Genomic DNA, 23419 nt, shown 5'->3' with positions numbered 1-23419 from the left:
GTACAATTGCATTAAATAATTTGGAAAATGGTTACTAGATATATTTTTTGCTTTTAGTGCTTAATTGCTCAATTATAGATCAAATAGGCATTTTGCAATTATACAAATTTATGATGAGGATACTACTACTGCGCTTTCGTTGCCGGAATTGTGGGCGATACAATCTTTAGGATCATCACTTGAGGGTGTACTGCTTACACCGTCCCTGCAATTCTTTTCTTTGTTGTCCATTGTCTCTTCAGTCTTCAATCTTTTTGATTTATTGACGTTTTTATCGTTGTCAGAGCCATCAGGGGACGCGCTACGCTTAAGAACTTTTTGCTCTAATGTGATCCCCTCCGCCTTTAGATGCGAAGTAATTAGCACATCCTTCGTCTTAACTGAATCGATTGAGGTTGGAAGCTCCTGTAAGTTTTTCTCAAACTTTACAATAACAGCGGTCATGTTGTCACATCCAGTACCGTCACCCATTGTGTTAGGGGCCAAACAATTATCAAACAGCTGTTGCAATATATAAATATTATTTTAAATAATCTTGTCACATAAAAAAATATATAACGCATTAAAGTTGGGCCAACCCAACTTTTTGCTACACTTAGAATGGGGAATCGCAGTAATTACATAAATATGTCAGTGTATAAAATGGGTATACATACTTCCTCACAAATTTGTGACAATTTCTTGTTCTCATCATTTAGCCGCAGTCGAACAAAGTCAACGACCTCTTCGCTGGACATATAATTCCATATCCCGTCACAAGCAAGCACCATGAATTCATCCTCTGGCGTAATTATCAGCTTTTTGACATCCGGCAGAGCAGAAATCATTTGGGATTCAGCTGGCAACTCCAAGTTCATTTTATAAGCATGGTCACCTAGAGCTCTAGAAAGATTTAAGCCCCCATTAACACGTCCGTCATGCGTTACGCGACCACCAGCCCTAGCAATACGCGTTGATTCTTCTTCGTCCTCCGGCTTGTGATCCAAACTCATTTCAATAGCCTTTCCTGCACGTGAAATAACACAACGCGAGTCTCCAGCATTAGCAACGTATAAATCACGACCGTGCAACAAAGAAACAACTGCAGTACATCCACTGTCCTTGCCCGGCTCTTCAATCATATTAGCACAGAACTGTTCATTTGCTAATTGGTCTTCATCTGCTTCGTCTTCACTAGCAATATCATCCTGAAAATGTTTATAAAATTTGATTCACATAGTTTAGCTTATAGTTTAAATTACAACCAAGAACGCATTGAAGCTGCGAGCAACCAACTTTTTTTAACCCACGGATGGCTAGGGCACCGCAGCAAACATGCGAACGAACGCTCTCAGATACACAAGCCGTTGACATTTTTAAATTAATCGATGTATGACGTTAATGTATGGTTAAGTTCTTTGAAAATAATTTAAATTGATTTTTAATGAAGTTAAAACTGTAACTTATGTCCATAGCTACATTTTAAAAACTTGAATTGACAAGCAAAGGATTGTCTTGAAAGCTTTTTTTGTTAGACTGATATTCAGATTTAAAGATTGTTATTTGTATGATAAAAGTTATATTCTTATAATCCCTAATTACAGTTACAGGCCAACATGGTTAAGTTTTTGGAAAGGTATTGGTCATTTCTAAAGTAATTTGCTGCGTAGAATCCCAAATTAATAATATCCTTTCGAAGTCAATAGCATTTACATAAAGCCTTTGATATACTATTTCGTAACCACAAAATTTCTTTCCCCTTGTACATAACATAAAGTTTGAAAAATATCAAATATCGTAAAATGCTGATATTTACAAATTACTGAAATGACATTCAGGTATCCACAACTGACATGACCCCGGTATTAGTCAGTTTGTAATTGTATCTTAGTTTTCTATTCCAAATATCACCAATTTTCAAAAAATTTTAAGTTAAACCAAAATAAAAGCCTATCCATTTCATAAGTTATTTTTATACTTTTCGAATCGGTATAAGGGAGTTGTATGTAACAAGCGTAGCAGACCTAAATAGTAAATATAATATTGTCCATCTGTATGAGTAACAAGTAACTACCAAATTTAGTATGTTGGTACTTATAGACCCGGAGCAGTAAGTTTTTGATTTTAATATCCTTTTCCCGCCCCATAATCAAAAAAAAAAAAAACGGGTTGAAATTCGAAGAATATTTTACGGAAAATTTTAAAAAACAAAAACAATAAAATTACGCAAATGACGACCAATGCCAAAAATGTCAGCATCGGATTATTAACTTTAGAAATATTCAATTTTTGCTATATACAAACAGGATGCATCCAAGCGTCGTTACAGCGCAAAAGTGGTGTGACGTGTGAGCTGTTTTGTTCACAATGCGTGCGTGCATTTTCTGCGATCTCCTAGTCAAAGCGCTTCAAAAAGTTAAATGCGCCTAACTACAATGCGTTCTTGATCTATTTAATATAGTAACCTTACCTCGTCCTCAGATGGGCAGTCAGTATCTTCATCCATGTCGTCATCCGTCGAGCTATCGGTAGCAGTGATTTCATGAGCTTCTATAATAGCATTTTCATCAAAATCGGCATCATCATCGGTGGAGTCTTCGTCATGGGAAACTGACATTTTTTTCTGAACCTTGTTAGATTCCTTGCTGGTAGATGTAATGTCAAATGGCTCCATATTCTTAAGAGCAGCGAGACTATTCGTGTTTTCAACGGCAGCATCAGTGGACTCCGAAACAGCAGCACATTTAAATGCTGTTAAAGTCTCTTCATCAGTATTGATCACTGCTTTGGCTTCAGATGATGTGACTTTGCCATTCTGTTCATTTATTCCAACCCCCTTTATAGTCGATTTGGGAGCATTGCTGACGGTGCTTTCAACCTTCATAGTATGACTGGTATTTGAAGAACTTGTTTTAAAGGGTCTGGATGTGCTGCTACTACTAACTGTGGACTCATCTTCGGGTTCCTGTTTTCCAGCCTTGGAGCAACTGGGTCCCATGCCGTCTATCTCGGAAAATGCAGCAGTAGCTGCTGCGGCAGAGGTTGAGGAACCTGATGGCTTTGCTTTCGGATCCATTACAGCTTTATTGACTGCTTCAGCAGCAACAGCTGCAGCACGGCGACCTCGCAAGCACGTTGCGGACACTGTTTCTGCTTTTAGCAAAGACAAATCATGCGTCTGGGGCAGTCCTTTATATTTTCCCAGCACCTCGTTCAATGGCAAATTGCTTTCCTCATGCAACTCAGCCAAATCTTCATCATCATCCTCCTCGGTGTAGCCATCTGCTTCATCATCCACAATATTATGTTCACCAGCTAATATCTTCAGTGTGGTAACAACAATTGGGTCGAGAAGTGTTTTATCAAATCCCAAAAATGCATCTTTAAGCGCTTGTTCAAACTGCCCTCTCTTGTAGGCATTTAAACCTTTAAGGTATTCGGGCAACTTATCTGCGCAATATTGTGCTACCTCAGCACCCCCGTGTCCATCATATACTGCAAAAAACGATGTGTTTAAATCGAAATTCAGTATAGAATTATGAGCGTCCTGTAATAAAGAGATGCATTAAGTTGGATAACATTTTACACACGGATGCATGTATTAAAAGGTTTACTTCTTGACTGTTGCGCCAGCCCTGCATAGAACTAGCACCAACGACGAGTGTGTTGCTAAATTCGTCTGTGGACGCTTTGTCAGTCTTCGGTTGCGTCAGGTAAGCGCCCATTATTGAAATGTAAAAACGTCCAGCGTCCTTGTGAATTTATATCAAGCTATCGCGCTCTTGAAATTTGCAGTAATAGAAAAATCGATGGTTGGCCAACGCACGCGCGTCGTATGTATTTTTCGCGCCACCGGCTAAGGGAAAGCCGAAAACAACAGCTTTGATTTATAATATTCTATAAATATAATGCAAATTAAAAAAGGGATGATTTGTAAATATGTAATAAAGTGGCAAAGTTCACTGCAATAGAATTAGTGAAACATATATTCCATTAAACATTCTTTTCATGTTTTTCTCCTTCTGTACTTTTAACGTCCTTTACCATGTGTGTATCTGTGTACCATGACGCCTATTTCAATAAGGGCATCCATTTTGCCTTTTCATGTGTTACTACACTTAGTATTCTTAGCCGAATCCATTGCTTAATAAACTTTGTATTAATAATATTACTTACTTGCAAATTGCAAATGCGTGCGTAGTAGTGTAGTATTTATTAAAAATAGAGATGGGTAAAACACATCGAAGGAAAAATATATTCGTTAAGTTTTTGTTTATATACTCGATTTTCGATTATTTCAGTACGGGTATCAATAATTGTCCAACTCGATAGTTGCACTTTTTGGAAAACAGCTTTAATAACGGCTATATGTGCGTAGGATTATAAAAAGAAACACACACATATCTATAAAACATACTCAATCGATGCTGAAACGATGCTGAAATATATTACCCTCAGTCATTCTCAGCTCAGATAAATACCACAAATTAGATTTTACATTAATATGCTTGCTTATAATCATGGGTTATAAAAATTGCGAGATCAATATGCAGTTGCATATTATAATTTTTTTTTTATCTTTAGCCCTACCTACTACGACTATGCTGTAAAGAAAAAGATAAGATGTCTATGTTTCGTTTGTGTCCTGTGTTCGCTTTCTGTCGTCTAGAGCGGCAACTGGACTGGTCCACCATATCGTTGTGTGCCTAAAACATCTCGAAGCCCAGTATATCTGTCCTGATTCTTCCTACAATGTTCGTCTCTGACCCCCGCTTATCACGAAATGGGTTCTTGACTTGCCCACAGCCTTTGGGACAAGGATGATATTCGCGACATCTCAGTCCGCAATCCCTCTCATCTACGATCCAGAGTTTCTGCTTGAAAGCCGCGTCTTTCTTCTCCTTGTCTAATATCCTTGCCACTGCCGTTTCTCTTGTCGCAGTCCAGCAGTCTCCTTATGTAAATATTTATAAGTATGTTATATTAATATTAATCCACGAAGAAAAATTGTTTGTAAATAATTGATTTAATTGAAATCTTTAGAATATTTTCAATAATTTTAAATTTACATAATCTTTTCAATAATTTTGTATCTTAGAATCTATTTAACAATTTTTTATCTTTAGATTTTTTGGTAATTCAAATCAAATAATTATTTAGTAAATTCTAAAATAATTGTATATTAATAATAAGCTAAAATAAAAATAATCTTATTTCTAATGATTATAATTAGTAATCATTTAATAGGTATGGTTGCTAGCATTTTCTTCTTTAATAGAAATTATTGTGATTTTTTGTACACTTTGGCATTTACAAAATTGAAAAGGGTGTCAGAGACCCCATTTATTATATACATATGTATCAGAGAACGGCAAGAGTGCATACACCACTAAACACAACGCGTACACCATGGTAGTACTGCCACACACAAGCGAAATTGTGGATCAGACCACAATGCAATTACTTGTGCGTATAAAAAATGATTTCAGCAGCATTTTGTGCGCAGGCAATTCTTTCCCGAAGCAAAACACAAGAAAAAGGTCAACATATTTTTTGAATGTTTTCTGCATGCTTCTGTTTCGCGAGACAGCAAGCGCTAATGTTTCTCGTTTATGCTTATATGCCAGCCGATCGGCCTCGCGCACATTACCTTTGCGCTTGCTTCGTTGTGGCTAAAAACACAACGGACCTTTTCTCGGATCTCTCTGGGTGTTTTGTGCGCTGATTGTGCGCCGCACAAGCAATTTTTGTTGTGTCCGTGTGCGTATTTTTTCCCGAGTTGTCATTGTGCGCGTATGGTCTCGCACTTGATTTTTGTGTGTGCCACCATTGTGCTTAAAAAGTGCCACAATTGCCGTTCTCTGATATGTATGTATACATACCGTCGGTCTGTATGAGAAACAAAAACCCAGCGACTCCATATTCTAGAGTTGAATTATTTTTATACAAGATTCTTCATTTTTTTCTCGCAAATTAGAAACAGCTGATTTGAAATTCGAAATAAATCCGATTTACTCCGACAATATTTAACAGAAGATTTTTCTCCACAATTTATCAATGAATAAATAAATTCTGAAATATTATCATTTTAATTTTCCATGTATGTACATATGGTATACAGCAAGGTGCACTTGCTGGCGCGTCACTGCCAAAGCAGTAAGCAAGCTTCGATGCTGTTACGCGTAAGGTACTTTCAGTTTATGCAATGTCCTATTCAAACTCTATCAAAAAGTTATCTGCACCCAACTTTAATGCGTTCTTTTTATGACGATACAATATTTATTTATACAAGTTTGCACACTCTTAAAGATGGAAAATATCTTGCGTCTAATCAAAGAGTATACATACTCTTTGGTCTAATTGAATCTGAAGACCAGTGCATAGCATCATATACATACTTTATAATTACTAAGATTATTTTGTTTACAGTTGATATTGGCATTGCGTTTGCCAAGATGAGAATCTGTTTTGAAATTACTCTTGAATGTTTGCTTTGGTTGCAGTTATTTACCCATATGAGTCATGGTTATTTATTATGAAATTGATTCGTATAGAAATAAATTTCTTTTGTTATTAATTGGCCACCATATCGGATCATAATAAATAGATTTCCACTTCATATTTTTGGCCTTTCTAAATAGCAAAATTATTAGATAAGATTAGAATTCGTTTGAATCGATTTCAACAAATCAGACTATTCACTTGCCTTTTACTCATTTTACAATAAAACAAAAAAATGATCTGCTTCGATTATAATATTTCAGCTTTTATTAGTAAAATGCATATTTTATCAAAACCATGCAAATATTTTGGGATTTTCGTATATATTTTGCTATTGTCCAGCAAACAGAAAATCTTTTTTAGTAAAGTGGGCCGAGGTAAAGTCACCTACTAAACTCAACAACCGCAATACAAAGCTGGAAAAATAAAAAAGGAAAATAATCACTATCACCCATATCTCTTGTTCATCCCCTTCCAAGCCAACTATAAGTAGCCTAGATGGAGGCGAATGGGTGGTGTCGCTTGTGTCATCGCTACATACACCAGTACAAATACGCAAATTTTTTTCTTTCGCAGTTGCGCTTCGACTGTTCGTCAGGTATAAAAGCAAAGGCGACTAAAGGATATGTGCTCATTCACTTCTGTTCAGTTGCGTGCTTACGTTCGTTGCCAAGAACACGACGCCAGACTTACCGTAGTAGTGCTAACGTGAGATTGACATATAAAATCAGAGTTCAGTGAAGTGTCATTCACAAAAATTATATCAAGCGTGAGTTTTTTTTTTAATATTTCTACATATTAAAAAGATAAAAATACCTACATGTATATGTATATATGTACATATGTATGTGTTTATTCAAAAAAAAAAAAAAAATTATAAAACTATTTGTTGTAAGGTAATTCATTAGCTTTCAGGAGCTTATTACTAATGAATTCTAAAAATTAGCTTGGTGTTACATTTTTACAATTAAGTATATATATATATATATTGGATTTAAGCCTTATTGTTGGCTGTAAAGTTTTCATTATCTGTTATGTTAAAATAGTTTATTGTTATTACACATAATATTAAATTTTTACACCCTTTTGTACATTATTTATGTCCAGGATCTAAAAATAGTTCATTAGTTTGTTTTGACATTACGAATTCGATTATTTTTAATTAAAAGGTGAACAAATTATGAAATTTCTATTATTTTCGGTTTCGCTCAATTATAATGTCTTCTTCCGTCCGTTTTTTTTTTTTTGCTTAAGCCATCGGCTTTTGAGTCAAACTCACACAAGTTTAGAGCGCCTGTCCAAAAGCGATACTAGCCGTTGGAAATAAACGCCTTCTATTTATTCTCGTCGCTCAGGTCACGTTATTAATAAGTGAATATGTATAAATTTGGAATTTATATAAATACAAAATAATTCGGGACATTATCATTATTATCTATACTATTTTCTTTTCAACACAGAAATTAATAATTCAATAATATATAAAAAACAATATAGCATATTGAAATAGAAATTACAAAACAATTATTAAAAAGAAAATTATATGTGTATATTGAGCGTGTTTCAGAATTTGAGTTTCTAAAAATTATTTCAATAGCATTGTACCGAAAAGGGTGCAGTAGACGAAATTGGAGTTATTGTGAATGGATACATTTCGCGAAAAGTATTTAATATTTTAGATGTATATTGGCTTTCTTTCAGAGAAAAAGGGCATAGTGAACAATTGCGGTATTAAAAGTGCTCATCGTTTTTAATAAGTGGTTGATTTTTTATTAACTCTTCAAAACATCAAAACAATTTGAACAGATAATAATTTTAAGGTGGAGTTTCATGTAAACAAATCTTTTGAGCGTCACTTAAAAGCAACGGTGAGCGATGGGAAATAGAACTCGTTCTTTTTGCGTTGCGCTTTTTCTTGCTTAAGTGCTTTTTGGCAAAAAAAAAAAAAAAAAAAAATAGTGAGCAAAAAAAAAAAAAAATAGTGAGCAGATTAAAATTTAGTGTCCTACTGTCTAAAAAACTAGCGTTGTTTCAAAAGCTTCGTTTTTGAGCGATCGTTCTAAAATCTAAAAGGCTATAAACGCTTCTTCTACTTAAGCGTTAAAATAAAATACTAAGTCGTTTTATTGTGTAGCTTTCAGCTACTTCGAAGTTAAGTCTTCTTTTAACTCGGGATACCCTAGAGTTATTTTAAATCCAAAGACAAGAATAAATCCATTAGAAGCACCATAGATGTAAAAGAATAAAAATCTTAAATTTATTTATTTTTGAATGCATTAATTTTTATGTAATCTCAATTTGCTTTCTTAAAAATTACTTTGATATTAAGGTCATTCCTTCTTATCATCAATCATTAGATTTCTGACAACTTTAATTTTCTGCCCCTGGTTTAAGCATCCGTTATATTGGAATATATACTGAATTCAGAAATTGGAGACTATTTTTCTGTTCTTTGTAGAAATATGGCTTTAAATATTTTTACATTGTATCTTCATAAAAGCCCGTTCTTACATTTGAGTAGCATGTCGAAAATTGATAAAAGTACGAGTCCAAAAAAACAGCATAATCTAGTTAAGTTTCGAGTGTTTGTACATACACATTGATGTTGAATAATACATCCTATGGTCTTGTTAGAATTACATATTGACAATAGTGCTTCAATATGAGGAGATTGCTAATTCAATTAATGGCTACTACGTACTTATGTAGCTTGTGGCTGTGTTCGCATAGTCCTTAATGAGTGATTGAATCGCAATAAATAAATTCTGATTTAATGTTTCACTATAAATACCACACCTGTTAATAAACATTTATGAATAGCAAATTCACGTAAACTGTGAAAACATTGTCTATTCAAGAGAGAATGATTGTGTGGAATGTTTGCTCTTGGCTCATTTCTTATATCCTCAGCGCTGTTGCAATCAATACATATAAATTGTGAGCTAACAGCCTGGAGGTTGGGTTCTGGATGGCTTTGCTTTATTGCGAGTTTCCATCTTTTGCCGTCGCAAGAACCGATAATAGTTTTTAGTTACAGACAAATAAAAATGTAAAACGTAAACGCCAAGAATCAATTTAAAAAAAAATCCTAGGTGTCAACCAAGTCAATGCCTTGGTTGCATAGCGCATTATTTGTATAGTTTTCTTGGGAGTGATACATTTTCACGTATATCTTCTGTACCAAAGCTCTATTATATTGATTGCTGAATTTTAATAAAGTATGCAAAACATACGTAAACAAAGTATTTGTGTTATTATATGTGCAATATACTTTTATCTCCGCGTGTTTATTCAGCATACCAAGTGCTAACAATTGCTTCTACAGTTATTTAGACTGTGACTTTGGAAAAAACTTAAAAAAAGGCATTTGAGAAGCAACACCACAAATAAGGTCCGAATATGAATCATATGAATCTGCTCTCCTGCTATTTCTTCTATTTGTTTTACTACCGTTTTTATACAGTTTGACTTTTTTTTGTTAAATGTATATTTACTACATTTTTCCTTTAGCTTATTAGCTCGGGAAAACTAAAATATTATATGTAAACAGTGAAGCATTATATTCATTCGCTGTTTTATATATTAAATGTATGTTTATAATATGTAATTTTGAATACAATTTCTAAATTTAGAGTAATTGAATAAAAAAAAAACTAGTTGTGTGCTTACATTCATGTTTTGGGTGCATTTAAGGGTGTTTGATTATCAAAATCAAACACTACCGATGACGAACCTGAGGGACGCTCACTTTAAGTCTTAATGAAACTTTAAGCTTAATAATAAAAATATAAATTTGTAGGTGGTAAATGATGCGTTCGGTATAACCAAACAAATAAATAAATAATATTGGTAAACCAATGATTTTTCAAATAAAATTCGATTTTTCCATGTATAATTATTATAAATATTTTATTGAAGATAATAAACATTTATACTTATTAACCTTTTATTGCAATTTTTCGTAAGCAAATGTGAATATTACATTCTTACTACCTTTGTGAAAGTAAATTAAATTATCTCAAGGTTAAGTAATGACAATTTATTACGTCAAAAATTGCAGTAAGGACTGGAGTGAATATTTCGGAATAATTTATATTATTCTTTATTTCCTTACTGAAACTAACTAAATAAAAAATATACTCGACAGTAATTTTAAATTTAAAAAAAATCCTCGACGCATACAAAATATACAATGAAACAAACAATCCGCCAAATTAATTTGTTTGAATATACAGTCATAAGCTAAAGTGATTATATGCTAAGTTATAACTTAAGGTCACATTCCGTCGCTATCCTCAAATATAAAGCTCCGATAAATGCATTAGATGTGACAAATTAATAGATAAACCTATGTTTCTAATTGCTTATAAGCTGCTTATCAACTATTTGGAAAAAATGACAAGATTTGGATAGATGAATTAAAAAGCATAAAATCTGACGGAAATATTATATACTTGCAAAATGAACGCAGCGAACGCAGGTCAATTCTATACAATTTGGATGTAGGTTAATTAAGAAATAGGCTGCATTTGGCCACATTGGAAGATCTTAAGGATGTTTCGTGACATTTCGAATATCTTCTCATATGTACTAAGACAGATTTTTTAAGCATATTGAGTTGACTTTTAAATATAACGATACAAATCAATTATTTTAAGAGATAAATCATCACATTAAACTCAAATTAGACAAATTGGTCGAGCTTAAATAATAACATTTTTGGAAAATCGGCAAAAATAGACCAGAACACTCTTAAAAATCGTATTCCTCGAAATGCCCCAGTAATTAATAAAATTATTTCACTGCTGACACATTATACACATTGTTCAGTAAATAAACATTTTTCTTCAGACTATTAAAATATTTAATTTGATTATACCTCAGCGAAATAATTATTGGTACAAGAATGATTTATCAAATAAAATCCAATTTACATATCCTTTAATTTTAAAAAAAATTTATTATTAAAGATAAGGCACATTATTATTATAGTTAGTTATGACTAGTTTGTAAAAAATTCATTATATGAAAAAAACAAATAAATAATTATTGGTACACTGAACAAAAAAATCTAATAATGCGTATTGCCTCCATGCTTCGTAATAACTTCGGCCAAGCAGTCAGGCATTGATCGAACAATCTTTTCTAGGGTGCTTTTTTCAATTTTAGCCCATTCTTCAATAATAGCCTTTTTGAGACCTTTTGAGCTAAATTTTCGAATTGGCGACCATTGTTGTAGACTTTGCTTGAGAGAAGTCCCCAAACATTTTTAATTGGGTTTAAATCGGGACTACATGATGGCCACCCCAGAAGCTCAATTTTCCGTTCTTTAAGACGGCTTTGATTTTTTTTGAAACGTTTATCTTAGCAAAATCTATCTCCAAACTCTATTAAATTTCCGTCCATAAGACTTATATACATGTCAGAGTTCATTCGAGATGACACGAAGCATATAGGTAACCTTTTATTGTGCCCAAAGGCCCACATCCAAAATTCCGAGCAAAGCAGGACTTGCGCTCATGACGTAAATCTCGCTAATACATATCTTGCCCTTCAAGACCATCTAAATTAAACTTTTTTTCGTCACTAAACACAACATTTTCCCATTTGGTGGTCCATAACTTATATTTTTCGACAAATGTCATATGAGCTTGTTTGTGCCTGGGCAGAAGCATAGGTTTGTGTACCATTTTTGTATATGTATATAATGTTATCATCTGCCGTCAAAATTTGTTGAATACGACGGTGAGTTATGTTTACAGATAGTTTAGCTTTAATATCTCGCGAGCTAGTCTGTATATCTGTAAATGCTTAATCTGACGTATTGAACGCTCAGACAACGTAGACGAGCGGGCTCTTTTTACAGTTTTTTTTGTATACCTCTGGATTTTTTTAAGAATTTTTGAACTGTAGTTTTGGTTACTTCCGTAATTTCAGCAATTTGCCGAATGGTTTTGCCTCAATTCCGTAAATGCAATAACTGTTTGCATAGAAAGCGACAATTTGACACATTTTTCCATAATGACGTTTTAAAGCGTTTTATTCGAAATCATTTTGACAAGTCATTAATGTTGAATAATTACATATGCATTTAAGTAGCTAGTAACCATAAAATACTCATATTTGCATATAGAAAGCTGAAGTATTTTGTCAATTGGCATAGTTTTTTTTTATTTTGTACCGAATAATTATTTCGCTCCAAGAAAAAGTTACTGTCGGCAATACACAGCAATAAAAGTAACCGAACGAATATCATTTTCTTAACATGACAGACTGTTTAACAAAATATTTACATCGTTACAAATAGTTACATATACTTCGCTACCCTGAAAATAAACTTTGAAAAGTGCTTGTACCAACAATTAACCTTATAACCTAATGTTGCTTATCTTCAATAGGAAATTTATAAAAAAAAAATTATTAGAAATGCAAATGGGAATTTATGTGAAAAAGCATTGGTGGACCAATATTTATTTCGTTGCGCTAGTTTAATTCGGAAGATTGATATTGGCTTTTTGTTTGTTAATTTAATAACAATTTAATATTGTTTGAGTTTTGAGGTGACAAAAATCCAAATTGTTTGTATTTTTAAGCGTTTGTAATAAATGAAAATAGGCAAAACCCAAAAAACAGTCGAATGGTTGGCCAGCACAAATTGACCAAATATTTAAATTTGCGTACGTGTCGGTTTAGGGAAACTGTTCTTACCTACACATACCTGCTGTTCGTCTTGGTCAGTCCCCAACCGAATTTGCAATAAAATCTCAACTTTCCTTTATTGCGAACATGGTTATTTTTGTCCTTGTGGGGAGTAGGCATTTGTATGTGTGTAATAACTGTATTTACGATACATACGATATAAATTTACGTCAAAAATCATAAATCGAGTTTAAAAAACCATTCTACACGCGCTACAATGCAATGTACGTATTGACCCAATATAACTGCTCCTAACACATTAATAAATACATGTGTACATGCATAAAGGCAGCAAATATTTTATTACAGGCAATTACATGTCAATAGCTCGAAATACGTGTACGTTCTTTCACCCACCTAGTCCATATATAACTTAACACAAACCGTACGCATCAAGAATACAGCTTAGACATTTATAAAAATCAAGCTCGTCACCTGACTGCTATCAGTTGCGCAGCGATAACAGTTATAATAAAAATGTACTTCCTTCCACGTCTAAAAACATTCTGAAGTGACGTACGTATGTAACGTTTTTGTTCAACCTTTTGAGCTAAGCCGTGCTCAAGTTCCCCGACTAAAAAAGTTTTTAGTTTTGTAATGGAGGGATGCCAACGACAATTACCAAATTGTCCAATATTGCCTAATTGCAATTAAGTGCGAGTTAATATGGTGTTTGTCACCTAGCGACGTCCATTAAAATTTATTTGTTTGTGTAAGGTTAGACTCATTGTTTCACAGCATTACACACATACATACATACTTGTAGGTAAAGCCACTACGCCACACCATTTTAAACCGAGACACAAAATAAAACAATATTGTGTTTAAATATTTGTCTTATGCATAGTAAATAATTGCACAGGACATAAAATTTATTGAAAGCCTCTATTTTCCGGTGTTATGCTAGTAAAATTAAAAACAAAAAATACAATATTAATGAGCCTTGCGCTCACTGTTTTTGAAGGGTGTATTTAAATGTGGTCTGAAAAATTCAGGTTAATGCTTTTTGCATTATTTTTGAAAATATCTTTGGGTGACAAAAGTAACGAGCATTGACTCATGATTCTCATGATACAGACCATTTATTTTGACAAAAAACAAAAGCTGAATTACTTGAATTGTAGAGAAAGAGCGGCATATTCAAATAAAAACTTGATTTGAATCATAATGTGCAGTCAGAATGATCAAAAAGCAGAATAGTTTTTAAGATTCTGTTAATCTAGCATTATTTGGTTAATATGTAAGGTCAATAAAATTTCAGTTAATAACCGCATTCATCTCAAAGTGTAAGATTTCACTCTTGAGATATTTAATTGAAATAAAAAAAAATAAAAATTGTTATTTGATAAGAGTTCAAAAGTTACAATTATTTTAGTTTAAAATTGTTTTGGTCAATTATTGGTATGATTACGAAGAAATTAATTACAATAATTATTCGAGATTATTAAAAAAATTGACAATACAAAATAATTGAAAATTATTGTTAAGATTATTTTTAATTTTTTTCTATTATTTTCATTTTTTTCCAATTATTTTAATTTTTTTTTTAAGGTAATTGAAATAAATTTCAATTATATGCATAGAAAACTAAAATTATAAGCAATCCTTTATAGTATATACAAATTCAAGCATTTATATCCGATTTCTAAACAAAAATAGTTTTATTCTCAATTAATTAATTAATGTTAATTATTTTAATATTCTAAAAAATTACCACATTATCTATCAATTATTTCTAATTGGTAATTAAACATATTATGTGGGCATTTATAATAATTACCATTATTTCCAATAATAGATTAGGTCAATGGTAAGGGTAACTGAAATTTAACAGGTATGCCCGAAATCTGTTTTTATTTTTCGATATCGTAATCGGTAATCCGGAAGTATTATTATTATTATTATTGAAATGGTAACTGAATTATAAATTTGTATGTTCTGCTGTGAAACCTTTGATTAAATAAATTCGTAACATTCGTAATTCGCTAGGTTTTGGCTGTACACTTTTTCAAAAGAGTAATCAACCTATTTTTATAAGCTTTGAAAGCGTGCCGTTGATTTTTCTCTTATTTAGTTGTTTCTAGCTCTTATAGTTGCTGAAATTTAGACATTTATCAACTCGGCTCGTTTAACAATATGCATTTGTTTATGTACATACATATGCATTATTTCCACATTATTTCCACAACATAATAAGTATGTTACTATGGAATGAATTTGACTCAAACTTAATTTATAAAGAGATTATTAACATTAATTTATTATTTATATTGCCAATGAAAAACAAACTTAACTAACAACACGCACATAACAAAATTACAACAAGTTTCCATAAAACTCATGTTACAAGTCCACTTTTAATGGCTGACTTGGATATATTTAAATTATTATAGTTGAACTAGCCCAAACGCATAGGATATATTAGTTGCCTTTGAAACCTAAAAATATATTGATGTAGTTAAAATGCATACACGTTGTTTTGCTGGGCTAGATTCAAATTATAGTGTAAAGTCATACACGTTGGAAGAACATAACACCACAATCATGTCCAATAGTAAGTAAAGACTTGTCCCAAAAATGTGCGAATTTCTGTGAAGCAAAGAACAACACGTCAGTTTCGTCACCATAATTTGGGTTGCGGTCAATTTAGGGCGTGACTAAGCCCCTGGGACTCGCCACTGGAAAAAATTATCTTAGGAGAAGGTGGTTACCTGCCATACACGTAGGTAAACAAGTTTGTTTATCAAAAGACAGCAGTCTGAAAACAACAATTAGTATATTTTTTACACACACTTTTATGTAATTAATTTGATTAAAGCTAGCAAATATTGTAATTTTCTATATACTAAAACGAGTTTGTCCTGAATGACGATGATGATGATAATGACGGGTGACTGATAATCGCTGTGTAGCCGAACCCATAAGAACCCGAACCCCATCAAAAATATCTTACGTGTAAAATATTTTAATTTCGACTGAGATAACTGAATTTTCTTTTAATAAAAACTGCTTTCACAAACAAAGAAAAAAAAATCAAATGAATCATTTTTTTTTAAATATCAAAAAAATAATTTATGTGTTTGGCTGCTCAGATTTGCAAAATGCCGCCGGGAATCTCGCTAAATACCATTTTCCTCTCAACAAAAACTTTAGAAACGATAAGAGATCCATTTCTGAAATGTTCCCTAAAAATCTTTGAAAAATATTTATTGCATTAGGCATATACAGATTTGGAAAGTGCAGCCAAGAAAGCTAATTTTTGTTCGAAATGTCGAAAGGTATCGAGCAATGTTTTTTTTAAATGTATCGAAAAATTTGGAGAACTTATAATAATTTCATATTTTTCACTTAAAACATAATGCAATAACCTGAACTGATAGAAGACGGAAAATAGTATTTTAGGGGAGATCGAAACAGCCGGCCGAATTTTTAATTGAAGAAGCGCTTGCTGTCTCGCTCTGGCAGCGGCGCCGACGCGACAGGAGGTAGCGAAAAAGAAGCACGCAGCACATACAAGAAATTTGTTGACCTTTTCCGTGGGATTTGCTTCGGGAAAGAATTACGTACGCACAAAATGCTGCTCGGATCTTTTTTTCTAGGCACAAGTAATTGTCTTGTGGTCTCAACTACAATTTCGCTTGTTTTTTATACGCTTTGACATTTTTGAAAAAAATGGAAAAAGGGTATTATGAAGTTTCTCAAATGTATGTAACAGGGAGAAGGAGGCGTGGCAGACCCCATAAAGTAATATATTCTTGATCAGCTCGACGAGCTGATTCGATATAGCCATGTCCGTCCGTCCGTCTTATGAGTGCGTGTTTCTAAGCAACTATAAGAGCTAGAGCAACCAAATTTGGGATGTAGGTGCTCCTAATCAAGGACACTACGCTTTTATTTCATTTTTTTATTTCTTCCCCCCCCTCCCCGCTCGAAAAAATCGATATATAAGGCAGTACAAAAATCTGAAATAAATCACAAAATTGCCTCGTCATGTTTTCGACCGATTGTGATTCAAATCGATCGGATAAATAACTTAGAATTATTCACATTTCAATTTTTAATATAGACGGCGGGGTGCACTTGCTGCCGACGCAGCGGCGGCGTCGTTGCTGACGCTACAGCGACCACAAATTTTCGAGTGTTTGTGTGTATGTGTGTGAGTGCATCTAGTAAAGTCCGATACCCTAGTAAAAGTGTATTTAAATGTTGGTGGGGCCCAACTTTAGCCTGTCCATTGTTTTTTTAAATTTTTTTATATAATTATATATAATTTTGACTTAATAAATAGAAGTTCAATTTATTTTTAATCTTATGCTAGTCTCTGGTCGAACTCTCGGGCATTAATTAATATTATGTGAAATCTTTCTTTTCAAAAGGAAGGTTTAATTATGTACTAATAACTAAGTATAATGGGGGAAAATTAAATAGCTAGAAAAAAGCTTACAAAAAATTTTCACCGGTAGTAATTGTAATTTTAAGAAAAAAATTAGAAAAGGAGGAAAAAAAATAATAAAAGGGGAAGAAGGGTTGGGAAAGGAAAGAGGGACGAGGTTATTAAGTCTAAGACCGAACATCAATATTAGCAAGCCACCAGAAATTCTTTCTTGTTGCTATTTGAGCTTTTTGATCTCTGTATGAGCTCGACGTATCAAATCTTTTATTTTCTGCAGTCAATGTATTTCATTGTATAAGCTTCTTATTGGCTCTCCTCAAAATGTGGTATATAATTGGAGCGCCATTGGGATCTTGGATGAAACATCTTTTATCCAAAATGATTCGGGGGCACAAATCCGTTACTAATTGCTCGTTCGAAGTAGAGATCGTTTGTATAAAATGGGGCTTTAATTAGGTTATTTTGATTATCCTTCTGATTAGGTTTATGATGTGGTTATCTATCCTTATGATATTTGCTGTATTGAGAATTTTATTACTATTTGGTGTCCTGTACAATGAAGTGCAGGTTCTTCGAATCCTTCTTTCCAATAGTCTTAATCTCTCCATGTATGACGGGGAGATTAGGAACCAGATTGGGCAACCATATATAATTATTGGTCTAATGACTGATTGGTATAATAGGATTTTGACTTTGTTATTTAATATTTTAGAGCTGAATGCTTTTTTGTAAATCTGATAGGCAACCATCGCATTGGAAGTTTTCAAATTTATAATGACCACATAAAGTACAGGAATTTATCGAAATGTAATCCCAAGTATTTGACCTTCTCAGCAAGGGGTATGGGAAGGTTGGAGAAAATTTTGAATCTTCTCCAGTTTTTCCTGACATTGTGATTGCATTTAATGACTGGGGGACGAAAGAGGATACATTCGCATTTGTTAATATTTATCTTGAGATGCCAATTCAAAGCAAATTCTTCTAAAGTGCTAAAACTTTTTTGTAGGTTTCTGTTAATACCGGCTATTGAGCTGTCTGCATTATAAATAAGGATATCATCAACATAATATTATCGATTTCCAGAAGTAGGTCGTGGATAAAAAGGTCAAATAAAGCTGGTGCATTTACAGTGCCCTGATGTAGACCATTGTTAACAAGAATCTCAGAGGTACTTGTCAAGCCGTTTATATGAACCACGATCTTGCGAGATGAGATCATATTGTAGATTAAGATCAGCAGGTTTAGAGGGAATTTATAACTCATTAGCCTTGTAATTAGTCCTTTAATCCAGACCGTGTCAAATGCTTTTTCTAGGTCAATAAAGCAAGCGGCAACTACATGCTTTTTGTTCCAATTCCAGTTAATTTCAGATGTTAGCAGGTTCGTGGCATGAAGGGTTGAGGGGCCATATTTGAAACCAAACTGCTTTTGGCAATGAAGATTGTTTTTGCCACATATATTAATTCTGTTTGAATTGACTAGGACCTCAAATCTTTGCTTATATTAGGAAGCAGACTTATAGGTCGGAGATTATTTATGTTGTTCATGTCTTTATTTTTTTTTTTTTGGTATTACAACTAGCTTCGCTGTCTTCCAGGTTTGGGGGTAGTGGGCGTTATTTAATATATTATTGAAAAGTGAGCAATATTCTAAAATAAGGTCTATTGGAATGTTTTTAAGTATTATATTTGGGATTTGGTCGATTCCTAATGAAAATTTGGGTTTTAAATTAGAAAATATAGCGGTTAGATCATTGAATGTAACAAAACAGCCTGGAGACAAGTAAGGTAGTTAGCTCTTTTATTGTCGTTAAGACTAGTAAGTGTAGATTGCAAGCTATCAAATCTATTTTTAATTTTTAAAAATTGATTGAAGTAGAGATTTACATGGTTATGTACAATATTTAATATTGCGCTCTGTTTCTCAGAGTGAACTAATTCAAAAAAGTGTCCAATTAAGTTGGGAATAGATTGTTTGTTGAGCTATTAAGCTTTTTTAATAGCTATTTTTAAGTTTTAATACAAATAAAACTCACGAATTTAAATTTTTAGATTACAAGTTTATTTTGCTGCAATAGTGCAGGGTTTTATGATTAATGTTTAATGTTCAATTACAATTTGTAAATTGTGCGTCACGGCCGGCTTTTTATGCGAAACGAAATCGAAACTTATTGGTTATAGAGATAGAATATAACTAAATCATACAAAGTAAGTGCAGCTTTGCATAGAGAGAGCGATCTAAGTTAGAAACGCAGTACCAAAATGCACGCGCAAAGAAGAGAGCATGAAGTTAAACGCGCAGTCCCAAATGCACGTATTAAGACAAGAGAGCGAATTTAGAAGTGCGGTGCCGAAGGCACGCACAAAGAATAGAGCGCGAAAGTTCAGCGCTAAGCGAATGTAGTTAAAGTAAATCAGTGATGCTTATGTTACTTTTTGGTCTTGCATGACCAAACATTGTTTTTCTTCTAGTATAAAGTTCTTTGTAATTGGGTCCTTATCCAGATCATTTTTTTTTAAGGAGATTGATAAAATCAGTGGTATCTGGAATGGCTATGTAATCTAGAGTGTAATTACTACTTTTAAGGAAACATTTTTTTATTGTTGTAAATTTGAATGGATCGGAGGGAGTGAGGTTAATTTGTTTGGATTCCACTAATTTGTTATAATGCTGTTTTATATTTTCTTGTATAAGTTTCTTAATAAGTTTTAATTTTGTTTTGGATAATTGTAGAGTAGATAGAGGAACAATCTTATTAATTCTATTGTGTTTTTTTTATAAGTGTTAACACTTTACTCTTTTCTTTCTGTAGTTTTTTGATAACGCTATTCTTTGTGAGAGCGTCTATTGGACGTGTGTATTTGTGTTCGGGCACGCTTTCACTGATGGCGGTTAATAGGATTTTTTCTAATTTAAGTAAATGGTAGTCTATTTCTGTATTGGTTAAATCACGGTTATTGGCAGTAGGCATTTCTCTTTGAAACAAAGAAGAGCATTTATTCTTAAATAAAACCCAATTAGTTTGTTTGTAATCAGTGTGCGCGTATGGTCTCGAGCTTGTTTTTTTTTTTGTATTCTACCATTGTGCTTAAACAGTGTCATAATTGCCGTCCCTTGGTCTCAACCACAATTTCGCTTGTGTGGGGCAGTACTACGCTTGCTAACTTCGCCATACAAACGTCCATGCCGACGTAGTTGGTAGCGTTATTGCTGACGCTTCAGCGAAATTGAGCTGTGACGAATACTTGTTTTGTGCGTATGTGTTTGTAAGTGCGTGCGTGTGTTTGCTGCGATGCCCCAGCCAAAGTGTACATAAAATATATTAAATTTGCTCAACATTAATGCGTTAACTTGTCTCGATAGAATTTTGTTAAAATTTCAGCTTTCTAATTTTTATGGGTTTTGCTGCACAGTTATCACCAATTATTATCGCAAATAAGTTAGATCATATGCTCTTATATTATACCCAAATTAATAAATATAAAAATTTAATGTATATCATTTATATTTAACATATTTTTTTGTTATAATGAGCATTTAACTATAGCCATGCAGACACAGCGGATCCCTTATTTACACTGTTACCTGTCAGCCAAGGTCCCAAGCCCAGCGTTTCAATATTTGAAACATGGTTTGTTCCAGCTGTTATAGGAGACAGTGCCGTATCTTTAATAATTGTCAAATGATGAGCTGCACCTGCATTGCCATTCCGTGTAAACTGACCGAACTTGGCTGCTTCATACTCGGTCTTCTGAATCTCAGCAGCAGCCGCATGCGCAGATCGTTGCAGAGCAGAAGCCGCCTCCGCCTCACGTGCCGCAGCAATGCGTTGCTGGTAAGCCACAGCAGCTTTTGATGCGGCGAGGCGCTGTTGCGCTAATACAACAGCAGATGCAGCCGATGCAGCTTCCGAACGTTGAATGGCTGCAGCGGCCTCCGATTTTTGTGTGAGTATTGCTGCATGGGTCTCCTTTTCCATAGCGATGCGCTGCTGACTCAAAACATTTTCTTTGGCTGCCTGCATTTGCTGCTGGGCAATCAGCACATTAGCCGAAGCTTGCTTGGCAGCTGAAATCGCATTAGCTACCTCATTTGGTGATGGTGCAGTCTTCAAAGTACTATGCCCGGCACTCCAGCCGCCATTCGACCAACCGCCAGCTAAGTTCCAGCCCCCAGTTCCTCCAATGCCAATATGACCACTGCTCGTCGAAGCCCAAGGAATAGATGCATCTCCAATGCTTCGTTTTGGCATAGTCTTATCACTCTCTGCAAAACAGCTGGTTATAGTCAGCGCCAAAAATACAATTTGCAAATTTATGGAGCGCATTTTAACATCACTGATGAATCAACTCTTACTGATATCTTTTGAACAGGGTCTTACTATTTATAGTAAACTTTCACAGAGCAAGCAGGGTTACTACCAAACCGTCGAAAATTGCTCTCTGATGTATTAACTTGATGCTTCCATAATCGGTCACGTACTAGTTGTCGATTGGTATCTTACTTCATCGATTTAATGATTTTGCAACTGCATGGCAGAAGCCTATTGCCATTTCCATTTGCAAAAAACGAAAGGGCGAGGTGCAAGAGAGTAGGCAGGTATAGGAACGGAATCCCCTAAATAAGTGATAGTTATGAGAAAATCCAACATTGTAAAATTGGAAGTTACATCCTGGGGACGCCCATGGTATTTGACTTTCGCTACTTAGTCATTGATAATTGCGATATAAAAATGAGATTATTAAGAGCTATCAATTGGTTTATATGGTACGACGGTCAAATAATTAAATTAGTAATCAAAATATTTACTATTTTTGTTCATTCAATTTGTATTGTTTCCTAAGTGTTAGTGATTACAATCTTTCAAAAAGTAATATTAAAAATCCCCTAGTTCAAGTGGAGCTAAACAACATTTATTAATTTTATATAGTATAAGAAAATAAACTTTTACTCCTTACTCAATGGGGAAAATACTTAGCCTATTCTATTGCAGAATTGTATATATGTATATTGTATGCACCAGATTTGTTTGTTATTAGGTAGGAATAACTTATTGCGCGACTTAAAAATATGTCGATATTTAGCTCTCGCTCGAAAAATAAACAATTTAGATAACTTAGCTACAACCCATTGTTAATAAAACTGGAGCACACAATAATTATCTTTATATATATTAAAGAGCGAAACATGAAAGAGAATATACATTAATAAACTCTTTTATATTCATTTTACACATTTTACACTTTGACATTTTTTAATATAATATATGAAAAGAGTATTATGAAGTTGTGCAAATGTATGTAACAGGGAGAAGAAGGCATGACAGACAAAGTATATATATTCTTGATTAGCAAGACGAACAGACTCGATATAGCCATATTCGTCTGTCTGTATCAGAGAACGGCAATAGGTAGCACACACAAAAAACAAGTGCGAGACCATACGCGCACAATGACAACACGGGAAAATATACGCACACAGACACTACAAAAAATTGTGTGTGCGGCGCACAAGCAACGCACAAAACACCCAGAGAGATCCGTGAAAAGGTCCGTTGTGTTTTTAGCCACAACGAAGCAAGCGCGAAGGAAATGTTCGCGATGACGATCGGCTGGCATATAAGCATAAGCGAGAAACAATATCGCTTGCTGTCTCGCTCTGTTAGCATCGTCAGCGACGCCAACGCGACAACAGGTAGCGAAACAGAAGCACGCAGAAAACATACAAAAAATACTTTGACCTTTTTCTTGTGTTTTTCTTCGGGAAAGAATTGCCTGCGCACAAAATGCTGCTCAGGTCATTTTTTCTACGCACAAGTAATTGCATTGTGGTCTCATCCACAATTTT

General features: G+C 33.8%; 3 protein-coding genes across 4 annotated transcripts in view; 1 reads left to right on the top strand and 2 right to left on the bottom strand.

The window, feature by feature from the left end:
- On the bottom strand, positions 1-4231 carry LOC108597736 (probable protein phosphatase CG10417). Its single transcript, XM_017984431.1, has 5 exons — positions 4156-4231; positions 3594-3876; positions 2450-3526; positions 657-1187; positions 1-501 (listed from the first exon to the last, which is right to left on the bottom strand). Exons 2-5 carry the CDS (start codon positions 3702-3704, stop codon positions 109-111), a joined length of 2112 nt encoding a protein of 703 aa, XP_017839920.1. The 5' UTR covers positions 3705-3876; positions 4156-4231; the 3' UTR covers positions 1-108.
- Positions 4232-7124: 2893 nt separating this feature from the next.
- LOC108597291 (RYamide neuropeptides) overlaps positions 7125-23419 on the top strand; it is a 28561-nt gene continuing 12266 nt past the window's right edge. For both annotated transcript variants that reach the window (XM_033293116.1, XM_033293115.1), the window contains exon 1: positions 7125-7249. The gene's annotated coding sequence lies outside the window, so the exon portion shown is untranslated. The remainder of the gene's footprint in view (positions 7250-23419) is intronic.
- Positions 21114-21915, bottom strand: LOC108594657. Its single transcript, XM_017979799.1, has one exon. It carries the CDS (start codon positions 21897-21899, stop codon positions 21114-21116), a length of 786 nt encoding a protein of 261 aa, XP_017835288.1. The 5' UTR covers positions 21900-21915.

Source organism: Drosophila busckii, chromosome 2R (genome assembly GCF_011750605.1).
Source record: "Drosophila busckii strain San Diego stock center, stock number 13000-0081.31 chromosome 2R, ASM1175060v1, whole genome shotgun sequence".
In the NCBI taxonomy this organism is placed as follows: Eukaryota; Metazoa; Arthropoda; class Insecta; order Diptera; family Drosophilidae; genus Drosophila; species Drosophila busckii.
The sequence above is the reverse complement of the archived record's forward strand: the minus strand, read 5'-3'. Positions and strand labels throughout refer to the sequence as shown.

Excerpts from the sequence above, each read along its gene's own strand:
- LOC108597736 (XM_017984431.1), bottom strand. The coding sequence starts at position 3,704 with ATGGGCGCTTACCTGACGCAACCGAAGACTGACAAAGCGTCCACAGAC. Across the intron at positions 3,527-3,593 it reads GCTGGCGCAACAGTCAAGAA|GACGCTCATAATTCTATACT; the intron begins GTAAACCTTTTA and ends TCTTTATTACAG. Across the intron at positions 502-656 it reads TGTCACAAATTTGTGAGGAA|CTGTTTGATAATTGTTTGGC; the intron begins GTATGTATACCC and ends ATATTGCAACAG.
- LOC108594657 (XM_017979799.1), bottom strand. The coding sequence starts at position 21,899 with ATGCGCTCCATAAATTTGCAAATTGTATTTTTGGCGCTGACTATAACC.